The 19,473-nt window shown below is 44.6% G+C and overlaps 1 protein-coding gene across 23 annotated transcripts in view; it reads right to left on the minus strand.

Annotated features, from left to right (window-relative positions):
- Positions 1–19,473, minus strand: part of NRXN2 (neurexin 2) — an 888,378-nt gene that overhangs the window by 354,006 nt on the left and 514,899 nt on the right. For 4 of the 23 annotated variants that reach the window (XM_060758345.2, XM_060758343.2, XM_060758344.2 and 1 more), the window contains exon 1: positions 350–1,244. The exons of the other annotated variants lie outside the window; for them this stretch is intronic. In XM_060758345.2, the coding sequence (XP_060614328.2) occupies positions 350–647 (298 nt within the window). In that variant the 5' untranslated portion in view covers positions 648–1,244. Of the gene's footprint in view, positions 1–349; positions 1,245–19,473 lie in introns of those variants that run through there. 23 annotated transcript variants of the gene reach the window in all.

The raw sequence follows: 19,473 nt of genomic DNA on the forward strand, positions 1-19,473 counted from the left end.
CGGGTGGGCTTCCTGCAGAACAGCTGGTGGTTGGCCTGGGTAGCCCTGGGGACCCTTTGTGGGACTCCTTGAGACTGTCAGGAGGGCTTCCTGCCTTAGTGCTGAACAGATAGAGACCTGGACTGGGTGGCCCTAGGGTGGTCCATCTAACTCTAGAATTCCACGAAGTTGGGTGGCCATTTCTCGGGTGGGCCTCCTGCAGAACAGACGGGGGCTGGCCTGGATGGCCCTGGGGACCCTTTGTGGTACTCCATGTGACTGTCAGGAGGGCTTCCTCTAGAGCAGGCTGACCTGGCTGTCCCTGGGGTGTCCCTGGGTGTCCCCCACCTCCGAGGGGTCCCTTACTCACCGTGCCCGCCGCGGGTGAGGAAGGGCGTGCGGTTGATGGCGATGGGGACGGTGCCGTGCTTGTTGTGGAAGTGGTGCACGTGGTGGGTGGTGCTGAGGCTGGAGGAGACGCGTGCCGCCCCCGCCGCCGCCGGGCCCCAGCACACCAGCGCCGCGGCCAGCGCCAGCCTCAGCCCCAGGCCCGGGGCCAGGGCCAAGGCCGGGGCCAAAGCCGGCCAGGAGGGAGAAGAAGAAGAAGAAGAAGATGACGAAGGCGGGCTGCTCCTCCTCCTCCTCCTCTTTGGGCCGGGGCCCGCCATGGCGCCCTCTCCTCCTCCTCCTCCTCCTCTTCCTCCTCCGCTTCCTCCTCCCTTCAGGACGCCTCCATGTCCCCTTCCTCCTCTCTTCCTCTTCCTCCTCTTCCTCTTCCACACCAAGCCCCAAAAAAATCCACAATAGAGAAGGCAAAAAAAAGGGGGGGGGGATGCTCTAGGCTGGGAGGGATGGGGAGGGCGGTGGGGCCCCCTCCTCCCCGGAAGCCATCAGGAGGAGGAGGAGGAAGAAGAGGAGGAAATAAAGGGAAACAAGGCAAAGGGAAATCGGGGAGGGGGTTACGGATCTGGCATGGTGAGGGAGGGAAAGAAAATGGAGGGAGAGAAAGGACCCCAAAGAGAGCCCCCTCCCCTCCCCAAAAAAATAATAATTAAAAAAATCCGGTAATAAGAAGAATAATAATCCTCGGGATGGAAGGGCTCGGCGTCGTCTCCAAGGTGCGCCCCAGTCTCCGGCGGAGGGGGAAAAAAATCAGAGGAAGAGGAAGGAAGGAAAGAGGGAGGGAGGGGAAGAAAAGGGGGGCTGGAGGATGGCTGGGCTCCGCGGCGCGTCTCTGCTGCAGAGCGGAGGGAAGGCAAGGGGAGGGAGGGGGAGGGAGGGGGGAGGGGAGGGAGGGGCCCCACGGAGGGGAGGGGCCAAGGACTGGCCAATGGGAAAGCGGGGAGAGGCTCCCCCCCTCCCCTCCCCGCCTCGAAGGAAGGGAAACAAATGCGCCTCTCTCTCTCTCTCTCTCTGTGTGCTCGGCCTTCTTTGCATTCCAGCACCATGGACAGGGACAGAGCTGGGCTCTCATGGAGGCAAGGATGGGGATGGATCAGGCTGGGGGGAAGGATGGGGGGGCTTCCTCACTTGGGGGCCACAGGGAAGCACGCCCTGCAAAGAAGACTGGCTGCCCAGGGATGGAAGGGAGGGAGGGAGGAAGGGAAGAGGGAGAGAAAGGAAGGAGGAAAGAGGGAAGGAAGGGAAGACAAAAGGGAAGGAAGGAAGGAAAGGATGGAAGGAAGGAGAAAGAGGGAGAGAAGGGAAGGAGGAAAGAGGGAAGGAAAGACTAAAGGGGAGGGAGGGAGGGATGGAAGGAAAGAGAGAAGGAAAAAAAGAAAGCAGAATGAAAGGGAGGAAGGGATGGATGGAAGGAAGGAGAAAGTGGGAGAGAAGGGAAGGAGGAAAGAGGGAAGAAAGGAAAGACAAAAGGGAAGGAAGGAAAGGATGGAAGGAAGGAAGGAGAAAGAGGGAGAGAAAGGAAGGAGGAAAGATGGAAGGAAAGACAAAAGAGAAGGAAGGGAAGGATTGAAGGAAGGAGAAAAAGGGAGAGAAGGGAAGGAGGAAAGAGGGAAGGAAGGAAAGACAAAAGGGAAAGAAGGAAGGAAAGGATGGAAGGAAAGAGAAAAAGGGAGAGAAGGGAAGGAGGAAGGAGGGAAGGAAGGAAAGACAAAAGGGAAAGAAGGAAGGAAAGGATGGAAGGAAAGAGAAAAAGGGAGAGAAGAGAAGGAGGAAAGAGGGAAAGAAGGGAAGGAGGAAAGAGGGAAGGAAGGACAAACAAAAGGGAAGGAAGGAAAGGATGGGAGGAAAGAGAAGGAAGGATGGAAGGAAGGAAAAGGGAGTGAAGGGAAGGAGGAACGAGGGAAGGAAGGAAAGACAAAAGGGAAGGAAGGAAGGAAAGGGTGGAAGGAAAGAGAGAAGGAAGGATGAAAGGAAGGAGAAAGAGGGAGGGAAAGGAAGGAGGGAAGAGGGAAGGAAGGAAAGACAAAAGGGAAGGGAGGGATGGAAGGAAAGAGAGAAGGAAGGAAGGAGGAAAGGGAGGAGAAAGAGGGAAGGAAGGGAAGAAGGAAAGAGGGAAGGAAGGAAAGACAAAAGGGAAAGAAGGAAGGAAAGGTTGGAAGGAAAGAGAAGGAAGGATGGAAGGAAGGAGAAAGAGGGAGAGAAGGGAAGGAGGAAAGAGGGAAGGAAGGAAGGACAAAAGGGAAGGAAGGGAAGGATGGAAGGAAAGAGAGAAGGAAGGGTGAAAGGGAGGAAGGGAAGGATGGAAGGAAGGAAGGAAAAAGAGGGAGAGAAGGGAAGGAGGAAAGAGGGAAGGTAGGAAGGACAAAAGGGAGGAAGGGATGGAAGGAGAAAGAGAGAGAGGAAAGAGGGAAGGAAGGAAAGACAAAAGAGGAATGAAGGAAGGGAGGGAGGGATAGAAGGAAAGAGAGAAGGAAAAAGAGAAGGAAGGATGAAAGGGAGGAAGGGAAGGATGGAAGGAAGGAAAAAGAGGGAGAGAAGGGAAGGATGGAAGGAAGGAAAAAGAGGGAGAGAAGGGAAGGAGAAAGAGGGTAGGAAGGACAAAAGGGAGGAAGGGATGGAAGGAGAAAGAGAGGGAGGAAAGAGGGAAGGAAGGAAAGACAAAAGAGAAATGAAGGGAGGGAGGGAGGGATAGAAGGAAAGAGAGAAGGAAAAAGAGAAGGAAGGATGACAGGGAAGAAGGGCAGGATAAGGGAAAGAGAGAATGATGGAAAGACAAAAGGGAAGGAAGGAAGGAAGGAGAAAGAGGAAGAGAAGGGAATGAAAAAAGAGGGAAGGAAAGACAAAAGAGAAAGAAGGAAGGAAAGGATGGAAGGAAAGCGAAAAGGATGAAAGGGAGGAAGGAAAGGATGGAAGGAAGGAGAAAGAGGGAAAGAAGGAAAGGAGGAAAGAGGGAAGGAAGGAAAGACAAAAGGGAAGGAAGGAAAGGATGGAAGGAAGGAGAAAAAGGGAGAGAAGGGAAGGAGGAAAGAGGGAAGGAAGGAAAGAGGAAAGAGGGAAGGAAGGGAAGGATGGGAGGAAAGAGAGAAGGAAAAAGAGAAAGGAGGATGAAAGGGAGGAATGGAAGGATAAAGGAAAGAGAGAATGATGGAAAGACAAAAGGGAAGGAAGGAAGGAGAAAGAGGGAGAGAAGGGAAGGAGGAAAGGAAGGAAAGACAAAAGGAAGGAAGGAAAGGGTGGAAGGAAAGAGAGAAGGAAAAAGAAAGGAACCATGAAAGGGAGGAAAGGAAGGATAAAGGAAAGAGAGTGATGGAAAGACTAAATGGAAGGAAGGAAGGAGAAAGAGGAAGAGAAGTAAGAAGGAAGGAAAGAGGCAAGAAAGGAAGGAGAGAAGGAAGGAAGGATGAAAGGGAGGAAGAAAAGGATGGAAGGAGAAAGAAGAAGAGAGGGAGGAAAGAGGGAAGGAAGGATGAAAGGGTGGAAGGGAAGAAGTAAGGAAAGAGAGAAGGAAGGAAAGACAAAAGGGAGGGAAGGACAAATGGGTGGAAGGGAGGGATGGAAGGAAGACAGGAAGGGAAGGAGAAAGGAAAGAAAGAAGGAAGGAAGGATGAAAGGGAGGGAGGGAAGGGAAAGAAAGGGGGAAGGAAAGAGAGAAGGAAGGAAGGATGAAAGAGAGAAGAAAGAGGGAGGAAAGGAAAGGAGGAAAAAGGGAAGGAAGGAAAGACAAAAGGGAAGGGAGGGAGGGAGGGATGGAAGGAAGGAAAGACAGAAGGAAAAAGAGAAGGAAGGATGAAAGGGAGGAAGGGCAGGATAATGAAAAGAGAGAATGACTGAAAGACAAAAGGGAAGGAAAGGAAGGAGAAAGGGGCAGAGAAGGAAGGAGGGAGGAAAGGGAAGGAAGGGAAGACAAAAGGAAGGGAAGGATGGAAGGAGACAAAGGGAGGGAAGGGAAGGGAAGGGAAGCAAAAGGGGAGGGAGGGAGGGAGGGAGGGAGGAAGGAAGGAAGGAAGGAAGGAAGGAAGGAAGGAAAGGAGGGAAGAAGAAAGAGGGAGAGAAGAGAAGACAAAATTGAAGCAAGATTGAAAGGGAAGGAGGAAGGAAAAAGAGAAGGAAGAAAGGAAGGAAGAAAAGGATGGACGTATAAAAGAAAAAAAGGAAGGAAGGAGAAAGAGAAGGAAGAAAAGAAGGAGAAAAGGATGGAAGTATAAAAGAAAAGAGAAAAGGAAGGAGAAATAGGGAGAGAGGGAAGGGAAGATGAAAGGGAGGAAAGACAAAAGGAAAGGAAGGAGAAAGAGGGAAGTATGGAAGAAAGGGGGAAGGAAAGGCAAAAGAGGAAGGAAGGGAGGACGGATGATAGGGAAGGAGGAAGGAAAAGGAGAGAGAATAAAGGGAGGAAGAGAAGAATGGAAGTATAAAGGAAAAGGAAAAAGAAGGAAAGGCAAAAGGAAAGGAAGGAGAAAGAGGAAGAGAGGGAAGGAAAGACAAAAGGGAGGAAGGGAAGAGTGACAGGGGAAAGAGGGAAGGAGGAAGGAAAGAAGGAAGGAAAGACAAAAGGGAAGGAAGGAAGGATGAAAGGGAAGGCAGAAGGAAAAAGAGAAGGAAGGGAGAAAGAGAAAGATGGATGGAAAGAAGGGAAGCATAAAGAGAATGAAGGGAAGGCATAAGGAAAGGAAGGAAGGAAAGAGAAAGAGGGAGGGAAGGAAGGACAAAAGGATGGAAGGGAAGGAGGGGGGGAGAAAGACGGAGGTAAGGAAGGGAAGGAGGAAATAGAGGAAGGGAGGAAGGAAGGAAGGATGAAAGGGTGGAAGGGAAGGAGAAAGAAGGAGGGAAGGAGGAAGGAAAGAGAGAAGGAAGGAAGGATAGGATGTTGAGAGAGAGGAGGGCTTGAGAAAAGAGCCCAAGGGGCCACATCCGGGCCCCGGGCCTAGGTTTCCCCATACCTGCTCTAGAGCATGTAAGGGCCAACATGCCCCCCTCCAGGTGTTTTGGACTTCAATTCCTATAATTCCTAACAGCCTTAGGCCCCCTCCTTTTCCCCTTCAGCCATGTAAGCTCTTTGTCAGCTATTCTTCTTGTATTGGGAATAACTACTTCCTTCCATCTCTGTGCATAGAGGATTCTCGCTGCCACTATCACATATTGTAGCTCTTCGACAGCAGTTCCTCTTGTATTGGGAATAACTGATCCTTGCACACAAGAGCCTTCATACAGTCAGCAAAAATCCCAAGGGCCACCCAGTCCAACCCCTTGCCATGCAAGAAGAAAGACCCCATGAAAGCCCTCCCGACAAATAACCATCCATTCCCTGCTTCAAAAATTTCCACTCCACCAGACTCCAAGGTAGAAAGGACAATGGTGTTTATGTTTACGCTTCCCGCTAGGCATGAGCAAAAAAAATCGGAATTCTCGGAAATCGGAAAAACATCGGAAGTTTCGGAAGTTTCAGAAATCGGAAAAACATCGGAAGTTTCGGAAATCGGAAGGAAATCGGAAGTCGGAAGAAAATCGGAAGTTTTGTAAGTCGGAAGAAAACTGGAAGTTTTGTAAGTCGGAAGACACATCCAAAGTGTTTGCGTAGCCCACACCAAATATTTTAGAATCCAAACTGACCCCATACATTTTCGTTTTAGTTTCGAAAGTCTCCCAAAGTCAGTTTCCTATTCAATGCAAGGCAAGGAAGCAAAGCCAAAGGCTGCCTTAGTGCCTTGTCTTTTCTCTGTGAGATTAATGCAGTCTCAGCATTCACGGCGGGCAAAAGAGGGAGCTTGTTGGGAACAGCACAGAACTCTGGGAAATGTAGTTTGGGAAGGGAGGAGCCCTATGCCAGAGAATTCAAAAGGCCCTGTCCTAAACTACATTTCCCAGACTGCATCAGCATCAGAAAACGCCAATCAGGATAGAAGAGAGAGAGAGGTCTGTTCTTTCCTAAAACTTTGAAAATTTGCCAAAAATCCATGGATAAGTGAAACGTTCTGAAATTGGGTGGGCTAACAGTGGTAAATGTGTTCTACCACTGTAGCAATGTTCACCTCAATAGCTTTACAAATGAGGGAGAAAGGAGCCCCTGAAGTGTCTCCAATTAGAATCATAGAGTTGGAAGAGACCTCATGGGCCATCCAGTCCAACCCCCTACCAAGAAGCAGGAAAATCGTATTTAAAGCACTCCTGACAGATGGCCATCCAGCCTCCAAAGAAGGAGCTACCACCACACACCGGGGCAGAGAGTTCCACTGCTGATCGGCTCTCACAGTCAGGAAGTTCTTCCTAATATAGATTAATCAAATAATCCCATACAACATAGGCAGATACTCGGACTGAGTCACACAGGAGAGAGTGAAATGGATTCTTTCGTCCTCTTTTTTCTTTGGCTAGAAATGCTGCACCATTTCTATATTACAGACTCCACTGCTGAACAACTCTTACACTGGGCTGAGACTGCAAAGAGACATACACAAGAAGTGGAAAAAAGGAGAAATCACCAAAGAAGAATTCAAACAAATAGCCAACTCTTGTAGGGAGAAGGTTTGCAAGGCTAAAGCATAAAACGAGCTCAGGCTTGCCAGGGACATTAAAGCTTCCAAAGAAGGAGCCTCAACTACACTCCGGGGCAGAGAGTTCCACTGCTGAACAGCTCTCACAGTCAGGAAGTTCTTCCTCCTCATGTTCAGCTGGAATCTCCTTTCTTGTAGTTTGAAGCCATTGTTCCATTGCTTCCTAGTCTCCAGGGCAGTCTCTCACATATTTTTTATTTTATTGTTTTACTCCACTCCCACCCTCTACCCCTTCCCATGGACATACAATTTATACAACAAACTACAAAAATTACATTTAAAATATCAGTCTTAATCTCAATTTTTCCACTCCACATCTTACGTTAGTCTCTAAATAATTCCTAATTGGATCCCACATGCTCTTCAATTATTATAACATTTTCTATTTTGTCTATATCGTTCAACAGTTCTGGCCCAGCTTATTATCTCTCTGAACGTATCTCCCTCTGAACATGCCCAGCTCTTTAAGCCGCTCCTCATAGGACTTGTTCTCCAGACCCTTGATCATTTGAGTCGCCCTCCTCTGGACACATTTCAGCTTAGAGTCAACATTTCCCTTCAATTGTGGTGCTCAGAACTGGACAATCTATATAAATAAAAATGTAATTTTCGTTTGTGGGATTAACGTAACTCAAAAAACACAGGACGAATTGACACCAAATTTGGACACAAGACAACAACCCAATGTATATCCTTCACTCAAAAAATTGATTTTGCCATTTGGGAGTTGTAGTTGCTCAGATTTATAGTTCACCTACAATCAAAGAGCATTCTGAACTCCACCAATGATGCAATTGAACCAAATGTGGCACACAGGACTCCCATGACCAAAAGAAAACACTAGAAGAGTTTGGTGGGCATTGACCTTGAGTGTGGGAGTTGTAGTTCACCTCCATCCAGAGAGCACTGTGGACTCAAACAATGATGGATCTGGACCAAACTTGGCATGAATATTCCATATGCCCAAATATGAACACAGATGGAGTTTGGGGAAAATAGACCTTGACATTTGGGAATTGTAGTTACTGGGATTTATAGTTCACCTACAATCAAAGAGCATTCTGAACTCCACCAATGATGCAATTGAACCCAATCTGGCACACAGGACTCCCATGACCAAAAGAAAACACTAGAAGAGTTTGGTGGGCATTGACCTTGAGTGTGGGAGTTGTAGTTCACCTCCATCCAGAGAGCACTGTGGACTCAAACAATGATGGATCTGGACCAAACTTGGCACGGATACTCAATATGGTCAAATATGAACACAGATGGAGTTTGGGGGAAATAGACCTTGACATTTGAGAGTTGCAGTTACTGGGATTTATAGTTCACCTACAATCAAAGAGCATTCTGAACTCATAGAATCATACAATCATAGAGTTGGAAGAGACCTCATGGGCCATCCAGTCCAACCTCCCACCAAGAAGCAGGAAAATTGCATTCAAAACACCCCCAACAGATGGGATTTATCGTTCACCTACAATCAAAGAGCATTCTGAACTCCACCAACAATGGACTTGAACCAAACTTGGCCTACAGAGCTTCCATGAGTAAGAGAAAATACTGGAAGGGTTTGGTGGGCATTGACTTTGAATTTTGGAGTTGTAGTTCACCTACATCCAGAGAGCACTGTGGATTCAAACAATGATGGATCTGGACCAAACTTGGCATGAATATTTCATATGCCCAAAAATGGAGTTGTAGTTCACCTACATCTAAAGGAGACTGTGGATTCAAACAATGATGGATCTGGACCAAACTTGGCATGAGTACTCAATATGGCCAAATGTGAACACTGGTGGAGTTTGGGGGAAATAAACCTTGACGTTTGGGAATTGTAGTTACTGGGATTTATAGTTCACCTACAATCAAAAAGCATTCTGAACAAAGTATACTTTAGTAACACTTTAGAAATTAAGCGCCAGCTTCATTTCTAAAGTGTTTCTAAAGTATACTTGGTGAAAAACTTTTGAATCATTTCTTTTATGGGTTGCACATCCCTACGTCCCACTGGTGGACAGGTTCTGGCTCTTTCCCAGATCCGCCTCTGAGCTCACCTTCCTAAGGAGTTGTAAATCTCTCCCCATGAGCTCATGCGGTATGATGTCACTGCCCCAAGAACACTTGGAGAGAGACAAAGGGAGAGGAAGAGATATATGAGCCTTGGCACTAAATCTCTTTTTGGTGTCCTACCAATGAACTAATCATCTTATGATGACATTATGAATTTTGTAGAATCACCTTAGACAAAGAAGACTCAGAGGTGGTTTCACCAGGTACTTCTTCTGAAATAGGTCCTACAGTGCTAAATATTAGGCTTGGGCGGTTTCGTTCGTTAATTTTGTAATTCGTTATTAATTCGTATTTAAATTAGCTTACGGTCCAATATTGAGCCATGCAGGAATAGTGTGAGGAGTAATTAAGAATCGAAACAATTTTTCCAATTTTCGTAATGATTTCGTAATTATTTTCGTAATATAATATAATAATATATAATATACAATAATATAATAATATTATAATAATATAATAAATATAATATAATAATATATAATATAGTAATATCATAATAATATAATATAATAATATATAATATAATATAATAATATTATAATAATATAATATACAATAATATAATATAATAATATATAACATAATAATATTATAATAATATAATAATATAATAAATATTATATAATATAATAATATATAATATTATATAATAATAATATAATATAATAATATATAATATAATAATATAATAATATAATATACAATAATATAATAATAATATAATAAATATAATATAATAATATATAATATATATAATATATATAATATACAATAATATAATATAATAATATATAACATAATAATATTATAATAATATAATATAATAATATATAATATAATATTATAATAATATAATATATATAATATAATCTATTATAATAATATAATAATATAATAAATATTATATAATATAATAATATATAATATTATAATATTATAATAATAATATAATATAATAATATATAATATAATAATATAATATAATATACAATAATATAATATAATAATATAATAATATAATATAATATATATATAATATAATAATATTATAATAATATAATATAATATATAATAATATAATATAATATAATATAGTTGTTGTTTGTTTTATCACACCAACAGTCAACAACAGAGGGAGAGGGAAGCTTCAGAAGTTCCTCCTGTCCCATTTGAAGGTTTTTTTCGCATATTCCGCAATCGTGTCCGCCATTAACGAATCAATTCAAAATTTACGAAATTTCATAAATTTTGAAATTTTGAAAAGGACAATTTCGGAAGTCCAAAAAAAACGAAACGCCATCGCCCCCTACAAACAAAACGAGTTTAGAACCAATTTTTTCTGTTGTTACCCAAGCCTACTAGATATCTATTGGTGACCATGCATCCAAGTACTGTGCACGGAGTTACAATCCCCCTGAAGACACAGGTAAACATACACATCAGTGTTTCTCAACCTTCCTAATGCCGCGACCCCTTAATACAGTTCCTCATGTTGTGGTGACCCCCAACCATAACATCATTTTCGTTGGTACTTCGTAACTGTAGATTTGCTACTGTATTTTCATTCACTGGATCACATTTGACACAAACACCCGATACACCCAAATTTGAATACTGCTGGATTGATTTTGTCATTTGGGAGTTGTAGTTGCTGGGATTTGTAGTTTACCTACAATCAAAGAGCATTCTGAACTCTACCAACGATGGAATTGAATCAAACTTGGCACACAGAACTCCCATGATGAACAGAAAATACTGGAAGGGTTTGGTGGTCATTAACCTTGGATTTTGGAGTTGTAGTTCACCTACATCTAGAGAAGACAGTGGACTCAAACAATGATGGATCTGGACTAAACTTGGCACAAGTATTCAATATGCCCAAATGTGAACACTGATGGAGTTTGGGGAAAATGGACCTTGACATTTGGGATATGTAGTTGCAAGGATGTATAGTTCACCTACAATCAAAGAGCATTCTGAACTCCACCAACGATGGAATTGAACCAAACGTGGCAAACAAAACCCCCATGATGAACAGAAAATACTGGAAGGGTTTGGTGACCTTGGGTTTTGGAGTTGTAGTTCACCTACATCCAGACAGCACTGTAGACTCAAACAGTGATGGATCTGGACCAGATTTGGTATGGATACTCTATATGGCCAAATGTGAACACTGGTGGAGTTTGGGGAAAATAGACCTTGAAATTTGGGAGTTGTAGTTGCTGGGATTTATAGTTCACCTACAATCAAAGAGCATTCTGAACCCCACGAATGAAAGAATTGAACCAAACTTGGCACACAGAACTCCCTTGACCAACAGAAAATACTGGAAGGGTTTGGTAACACTGGGTTTTGGAGTTGTAGTTCACCTCCATCCAGAGAGCACTGTGGACTCAAACAGTGATGGATCTGGACCAGACTTGGCACGGATACTCAATATGGCCAAATGTGAAGTTTGGGGAAAAGATACCTTGATATTTGGGAGTTGTAGCTGCTGGGATTTATAGTTCACCTACAATCAAAGAGCATTCTGAACCCCACGAATGAGAGAATTGAACCAAACTTGGCACACAGAACCCCCATGATGAACAGAAAATACTGGAAGGGTTTGGTGACATTGGGTTTTGGAGTTGTAGTTCACCTCCATCCAGAGAGCACTGTGGACTCAAACAGTGATGGATCTGGACCAGACTTGGCACGGATACTCAATATGGCCAAATGTGAAGTTTGGGGAAAATATACCTTGACATTTGGGAGTTGTAGCTGCTGGGATTTATAGTTCACCTACAATCAAAGAGCATTCTGAACACCAACAATGGAATTGAACCAAACTTGGCACACAGAACTCCCATGATGAACAGAAAATACTGGAAGGGTTGAAGTTGAAGGGTTGAAGTGATCATTGACCTTGGATTTTGGAGTTGTAGTTCACCTACAACTAGAGAAGACTGTGGACTCAAACAGTGATGGATCTGGACCAGACTTGGCACGGATACTCAATATGGCCAAATGTGAACACTGGTGGAGTTTGGGGAAAATAGACCTTGACATTTGGGAGTTGTAGTTGCTGGGATTTATAGTTCACCTACAATCAAAGAGCATTCTGAACTCCACCAACGATGGAATTGAACCAAACTTGGCACACAGAACTCCCATGATGAACAGAAAATACTGGAAGGGTTGAAGTTGAAGGGTTGAAGGGGTCATTGACCTTGGATTTTGGAGTTGTAGTTCACCTACATCTAGAGGAGACTGTGGATTCAAACAATGATGGATCTGGACCAAACTTGGCATGAGTACTCAATATGGCCAAATGTGAACAATGGTGGAGTTAGGGGAAAATAGACCTTGACATTTGGGATATGTAGTTGCAAGGATGTATAGTTCACCTACAATCAAGGAGCATTCTGAACCCCACCAACAATGGAATTGAATCAAACTTGGCAGACAGAACTCCCATGACCAACAGAAAATACTGGAAGGGTTTGGTGGAGTTTGGGGGAAATCGACCTTGACAATTGGGAGTTGTAGTTGCTGGGATTTATAGTTCGCCTACAATCAAAGCATTCCGAACCCCACCAATGATAGAATTGGACCATGAACCCCCATGAATAACAGAAAATGTTGGTTTTTGGCAACCCTCTAACACCCCCTCACGACCTCCCATGGGGTTTCGACCCCCAGGTTGAGAAACGCTGTTCTATACGAAGGAAACACTGTGTTCCTAAGCATGCACAATGCCCTCACCCTCAGTAGCTGAAGCTGGACTCCAGCCAGGCTTTGAGGGCCAGGTTTTGAGATCCAGAGTAGAAGACTATGTCCCGAATCTTCTCCCCTTTTCCGTTTGAAAAATTATTTTGCAAAGTAAGAGCCGAACTGAAGCCCCCCGTGGGCTGTTCCCAATTTGGAGATGAATCAGGATCAGGGAGAAAGGCGCTTTCCTCCTCCTCCTCCTCCTCCTCCTTGGGAAACATACACACAGGCAACGTTCGGGGAGATGCCAAGATGCCAATTGCTTGGATTGCAACCTGTTTGCGAGCTATAAATACGAGCGGGTGGGAGACGGATGGAATGACAGACTGGGTGGGTGTCTCTGTGGGGGCGAGAAAGGAGCTAAAGTGGAAACCAGCTCAAAGGAGGGGAAAATAACAACCAAATTAGGGGGGAAAGGCAGCGGAAAAGGGGAAGGCAGGCAGCCCCAATTACGGCGAAGGGAACCCAAGAGGCAGAGGGCAAGCTCCACGGTGCCATCTTTGAACCTGGAAGATTTTCTTAGAGCCGGGGGATAAATGCTCAACGTCCCCATGGACTTCGGCGCGTGCAAGCTACGTTCTGTGGGAAAGACGGGATAGAAACAAACATCCGGCCTCTCCATACCCACAGATTCTGCACCACGGATTCCACCAATATTTTTCAGTACACCTTGTATTTTGCATTTTGGGTATTGAATTAAGGTCGCGGTGCTGTCGTCAAACCTGCTTTGGATGGAATGGATCATGAAATCATGAAGCTTTTAGGTAAGATCCAGCCAGCCCCGGTTGGAGTAAGCTCTCGACCATTTGCCTAGCTTGCTGTTGACCTTTGCAGCCCGAAAGACAGTTGCATCTGCCAAGTAGGAAATTTAGGTACCACTTATGCAAAGAGGCTAATTTAACTAATTTACGATGCCATAAAACTCTCCAGGAGCGTGCAAAAGAATGAGGAAGTACTCCATCGGTGAAGCAACAGCTCCCCCGGTGGCCGGAATTCAAAAAGCATACCCTCATGAAACAAACATCTTTCTAATATAGAAACAAACATCTTCGTAATATAGATTAATCAAATAATCCCATACAACATAGGCAGATACTCGGACTGAGTCACACAGGAGAGAGTGAAATGGATTCTTTCGTCCTCTTATTCTTTGGCTAGAAATGCTGTACCATTTATATATAACAGACTCCACTGCTGAAGAACTCTTACACTGGGCTGAGACTCCAAAGAGACAGACACAAGAAGTGGGAAAAGGGGGAAATCACCAAAGAAGAATTCAAACAAAATTTAGGTACCACTTATGCAAAGAGGCTAATTTAACTAATTTACGATGCCATAAAACTCTCCAGGAGCGTGCAAAAGAATGAGGAAGTAGGTTCTTGTGGGTTTTTTCGGGCTATAGAGCCATGTTCTAGAGGCATTTCTCCTGACGTTTCGCCTGCATCTATGGCAAGCATCCTCAGAGGTTGAGAAGGTTGACCTTCTCAACCTCTGAGGATGCTTGCCATAGATGCAGGCGAAACGTCAGGAGAAATGCCTCTAGAACATGGCTCTATAGCCCGAAAAAACCCACAAGAACCTAGTGATTCCAGCCATGAAAGCCTTCGACAATGAGGAAGTACTTCATCATTGAAGCAACAGCTCCCCCGGTGGCCAGAATTCAAAAAGCATTATTATTATTATTATTATTATTACTATTATTATTATTATTTGCAGCATTATCCACCATTTATCTAGCTTGCTGTACCACTTACGCAGGAATGCTAATTTAACTAATTTACGATGCCTTAAAACTCTCCAGGAGCGTGCAAAAGAATGAGGAAGTACTCCATCGGAAAAGCAACAGCTCCCCCGGTGGCCAGAATTCAAACAGCATACCCTCACGAAGCTGGAAAGTTAAATAACCTCTGTGTGTCTGTGTATATTTGTTGTGTGTCTAATGGAATTGAATGTTTGCCATGTATATGGGCATTGCAGTCCACCATTTATCTAGCTTGCTGTTGACCTTTGCAGCCCGAAAGACAGTTGCATCAGTCAAGTAGGAAATTTAGGGAGGCTAATTTAACTGATTTATGATGCCATAAAACTCCCCAGGAGCGTGCAAAAGAATGAGGAAGTACTCCATCGGTGAAGCAACAGCTCCCCCGGTGGCCAGAATTCAAACAGCATACCCTCATGAAGCTGGAAAGTTAAATAACCTCTTTGTGTCTGTGTATATTTGTTTTGTGTCTAATGGAATTGAATGTTTGCCATGTATATGGGCATTGCGGTCCACCATTTATCTAGCTTGCTGTTGACCTTTGCAGCCTGAAAGACAGTTGCATCAGTCAAGTAGGAAATTAAGTGAGGCTAATTTAACTGATTTACGATGCCATAAAACTCTCCAGCAGCGTGCAAAAGAATGAGGAAGTACTCCATCGGTGAAGCAACAGCTCCCCCGGTGGCCAGAATTCAAACAGCATACCCTCATGAAGCTGGAAAGTTAAATAACCTCTGTGTGTCTGTGTATATTTGTTCTGTGTATAATGGCATTGTATGTTTGCCATGTATATGTGCATTGTTATCCACCATTTATCTTGCTTGCTGTTGACCTTTGCAGCCCGGAAGACAGTTGCATCTATCAAGTAGGAAATTTAGGTACTGCTTATGCAGGGGGGCTAATTTAACTAATTTATGATGCCATAAAACTCTCCAGGAGCATGCAAAAGAATGAGGAAGTACTCCATCATTGAAGCAACAGCTCCCCCGGTGGCCAGAATTCAAAAAGCATTATTATTATTATTATTATTATTATTATTTGCAGCATTATCCACCATTTATCTAGCTTGCTGTACCACTTATGCAGGAATGCTAATTTAACTAATTTACGATGCCATAAAACTCTCCAGTAGTGTGCAAAAGAATGAGGAAGTACTCCATCGGTGAAGCAACAGCTCCCCCGGTGGCCAGAATTCAAACAGCATACCCTCATGAAGCTGGAAAGTTAAATAACCTCTGTGTGTCTGTGTATATTTGTTGTGTGTCTAATGGGATTGAATGTTTGCCATGTATATGTGCATTGCGGTCCACCATTTATCTAATTTACGATGCCATAAAACTCCCCAGGAGCGTGCAAAAGAATGATGAAGTACTCCATCGGTGAAGCAACAGCTCCCCCGGTGGCCGGAATTCAAAAAGCATACCCTCATGAAGTTGGAAAGTTGAATAGCCTCTGTGTGTCAATGTGTGTCTAATGGCACTGAATGTTTGCCACGAATATGTGCATTGTGATCCACCATTTATATAGCTTGCTGTTGACCTTTGCAGCCCGAAAGACAGTTGCATCAGTCAAGTAGGAAATTTAAGTACTGCTTATGTGGGGAGGCTAATTTAACTAATTTACGATGCCATAAAACTCTCCAGGAGCGTGCAAAAGAATGAGGAAGTACTCCATCGGTGAAGCAACAGCTCCCCCGGTGGCCGGAATTCAAAAAGCATACCCTCATGAAACAAACATCTTTCTAATATAGAAACAAACATCTTCGTAATATAGATTAATCAAATAATCCCATACAACATAGGCAGATACTCGAAATGAGTCACACAGGAGAGAGTGAAATGGATTCTTTCATCCTCTTTTTCTAGAAATGCTGTACCTTTTCTATATAACAGACTCCACTGCTGAACAACTCTTACACTGGGCTGAGACTCCAAAGAGACATACACAAGAAGTGGAAAAAAGGAGAAATCACCAAAGAAGAATTCAAACAAATAGCCAACTCTTGTAGGGAGAAGGTTTGCAAGGCTAAAGCACAAAATGAGCTCAGGCTTGCCAGGGACATTAAAGCTTCCAAAGAAGGAGCCTCAACTACACTCCGGGGCAGAGAATTCCACTGCTGAACAGATCTCACAGTCAGGAAGTTCTTCCTAATGTTCAGACGGAATCTCCTTTCTTGTAGTTTGAAGCCATTGTTTCGCATCCTTGTCTCCAAGGAAGCAGAAAACAAGCTTGCTCCCTCCTCCTAGTGACTTCCTCTCACATATTTATACATGGCTATCATGTCTCCTCTCAGCCTTCTCTTCTTCGGGCTAAACATGCCCAGCTCTTCAAGCCGCTCCTCATACGGCTTGTTCTCCAGACCCTTGATCATTTTAGTCACCCTCTTCTGGACACATTCCAGCTTGTCAACATCTCCCTTCCATTGTGGTGCCCAGAATTGGACACAGTATTCCAGGTGTGGTCTAACCAAGGCAGAATAGAGGCCTCTGGGAAATGGTGGAAAAAAGTTAGCGGTGTCTCGGTTCCTAAGACCATCAGAAATATGTGTTTTCCGATGGTATTATGCAACCCCTTTATGTATTTATCATGTCATCAGCAACCATTGTATTACATTTCTAACAGAAGAAAACAAATAAATAGATAAAAAAACTGAAATTTTGCAAACTTGGTAGTTGATTAAATGTCCTTTGACCAGTATCTGGCCACTTGGAGTGCCTCTGGTGTTGCCGCAAGAAGGTCCTCCTTTGTGCATGTAGTACTCCGCACTCGCATGTCGTGGATTCCACCCTGTAGCCTCATTTCTTAAGATTGGCTCTGCATCTCGTGGTGCCAGAGCGCAGTCTGTTCAGCGTCTTCCAAGTCACCCACTTTTCTGTGTGCCCAGGGGGGGAGTCTCTCACTTAGTATCATGCACGGATTGAGGTTCTGGGATTGAGCCTGCCACTTTTGGACTCTCGCTTGCTGAGGTGTTCCAGCGAGTGTCTCTGTATATCTTAGAAAACTATTTCTTGATTTAAGTCATTGACGAGCTGGCTGATACCCAAACAGGGGATGAGCTGGAGATGTCTCTGCTTTGGTCCTTTCAGTATTGGCTGCTACTTCCTGGCAGATGCAATGCTCCAGTGGGATTCCTTCCCAGGTAATAATCCTCAGAGCTCGGGATGCTTGTCTGTTCTTAAGGTGAAAGGCACATGTCTGTGTTTTAGATGGATTAGGGATCAGCTGGTTTTCCCTGTAATAGGCAGTAAGAGCACCTAGAGCTTCGGAGAGCTTCTGTTCAACCATCTCAAAGCTCCCTGCTTGAGTGGTGATGGCACGATCATCAGCATAGATGAAACTCTCTGTCCCTTCTGGCAGTGGCTGGTCATTTGTGTAGATGTTGAACATGGATGGAGCAAGCACGCTCCCTTGAGGCAGGCCGTTCTTCTGTTTCCACCATCTACTTCTCTGGCCCTTGAACTCAACAAAAAAGCTCCTGTTTCGTAGCAGATTTCTTTGAGTGGTGATGGCACGATCATCAGCATAGATGAAACTCTCTGTCCCTTCTGGCAGTGGCTGGTCATTTGTGTTGATGTTGAACATGGATGGAGCAAGCACGCTCCCCTGAGGCAGGCCATTCTTCTGTTTCCGCCATCTGCTTCTCTGGCCCTGGAACTCAACAAAAAAGCTCCTGTTTTGTAGCAGGTTTCCTATGAGGCGGGTGAGGTGGTCGTCCTTTGTGATATTATATGCAACCCCTGTGAAAGGGTCATTCGACCCCCAAAGCGGTCGCAACCCACCGGTTGAGAACCACTGCTCCAAATGAAGTTGGATGTGCAGAGGTGTTCCTTGGGATAGTCATCTGTTGGGAAGACTTGGATGGTGTCTTCCTTTATGGCAGAGAGGGGATGGATTGGATGGCCCTTGGGGTGTCTTCCAAGTTGAGTCACCCTCTTCTGGACCTTTTCCAGCTTGTCAATCTCTCTCTTCAATTGGACACAATACTCCAGGTGTGGAATATTCCTCCTTTATGAACCCATCAGCTTGCCAGATGTTCAAGCTGGGTTTAGAAAAGGCAGAGGAACGAGAGACCAGATTGCCAATATCCGCTGAAGAATGGAGAAAGGCAGGGAGTTTCAGAAAAACATCGACTTCTGCTTCATTGACTCTTCTAAAGCCTTTGACTGTGTGGATCATCATAAATTGTGGCAAGTTCTTGGTGGGATGGGCATCCCAAGCCCCCTTCCCTCTCTCCTGAGGAATCTGTACAAGGACCAAGGAGCCACAGTCAGAACTGACCACGGAACAACAGACGGGTTCCAGATTGGGAAAGGCGTCCGGCAAGGCTGCATCCTCTCACCCAACCTCTTTAACATCATGCGAGGATGTGCGGGGCTTGAGGAATGCAAAGCTGGGGTGAAAATGGCTGGAAGAAACATTAACAACCTCAGATATGCAGATGACACCACTCTGATGGCCGAAAGCGAGGAGGAGCTGAGGAGCCTTCTAATCAAGTTGAAAGAAGAAAGCGCAAAAGCCGGGTTGCAGCTATACATAAAAAAAACCAAGATTATGGCAACAAGAATAATTGACAACTGGGAAATAGAGGGAGAAATCATGGAGGCCGTGACAGACTTTGTATTTCTAGGCGCAAAGATGAGTGCAGATGCATACTGTGGCCAGGAAATCAGAAGACGCTTCCTTCTTGGGAGGAGAGCAATGTCCAATCTCGATCAAATAGTCAAGAGTAGAGACATCAGACTGGCAACAAAGATCCATTGCCTAGTCAAAGCCATGGCATTCCCTGTAGTCACCTACGGATGTGAGAGCTGGACCTTAGGGAAGGCTGAGCGAAGGAAGAGAGATGCTTTTGAGCTGTGGTGCTGGAGGAAAGTGCTGAGAGTGCCTTGGACTGCAAGAAGATCCAACCAGTCCATCCTCCAGGAAAGAAAGCCCGACTGCTCACTGGAGGGAAGGAGA

The sequence above is a fragment of the Anolis sagrei genome, chromosome 12, assembly GCF_037176765.1.
Source record: "Anolis sagrei isolate rAnoSag1 chromosome 12, rAnoSag1.mat, whole genome shotgun sequence".
Classification (NCBI taxonomy): Eukaryota; Metazoa; Chordata; class Lepidosauria; order Squamata; family Dactyloidae; genus Anolis; species Anolis sagrei.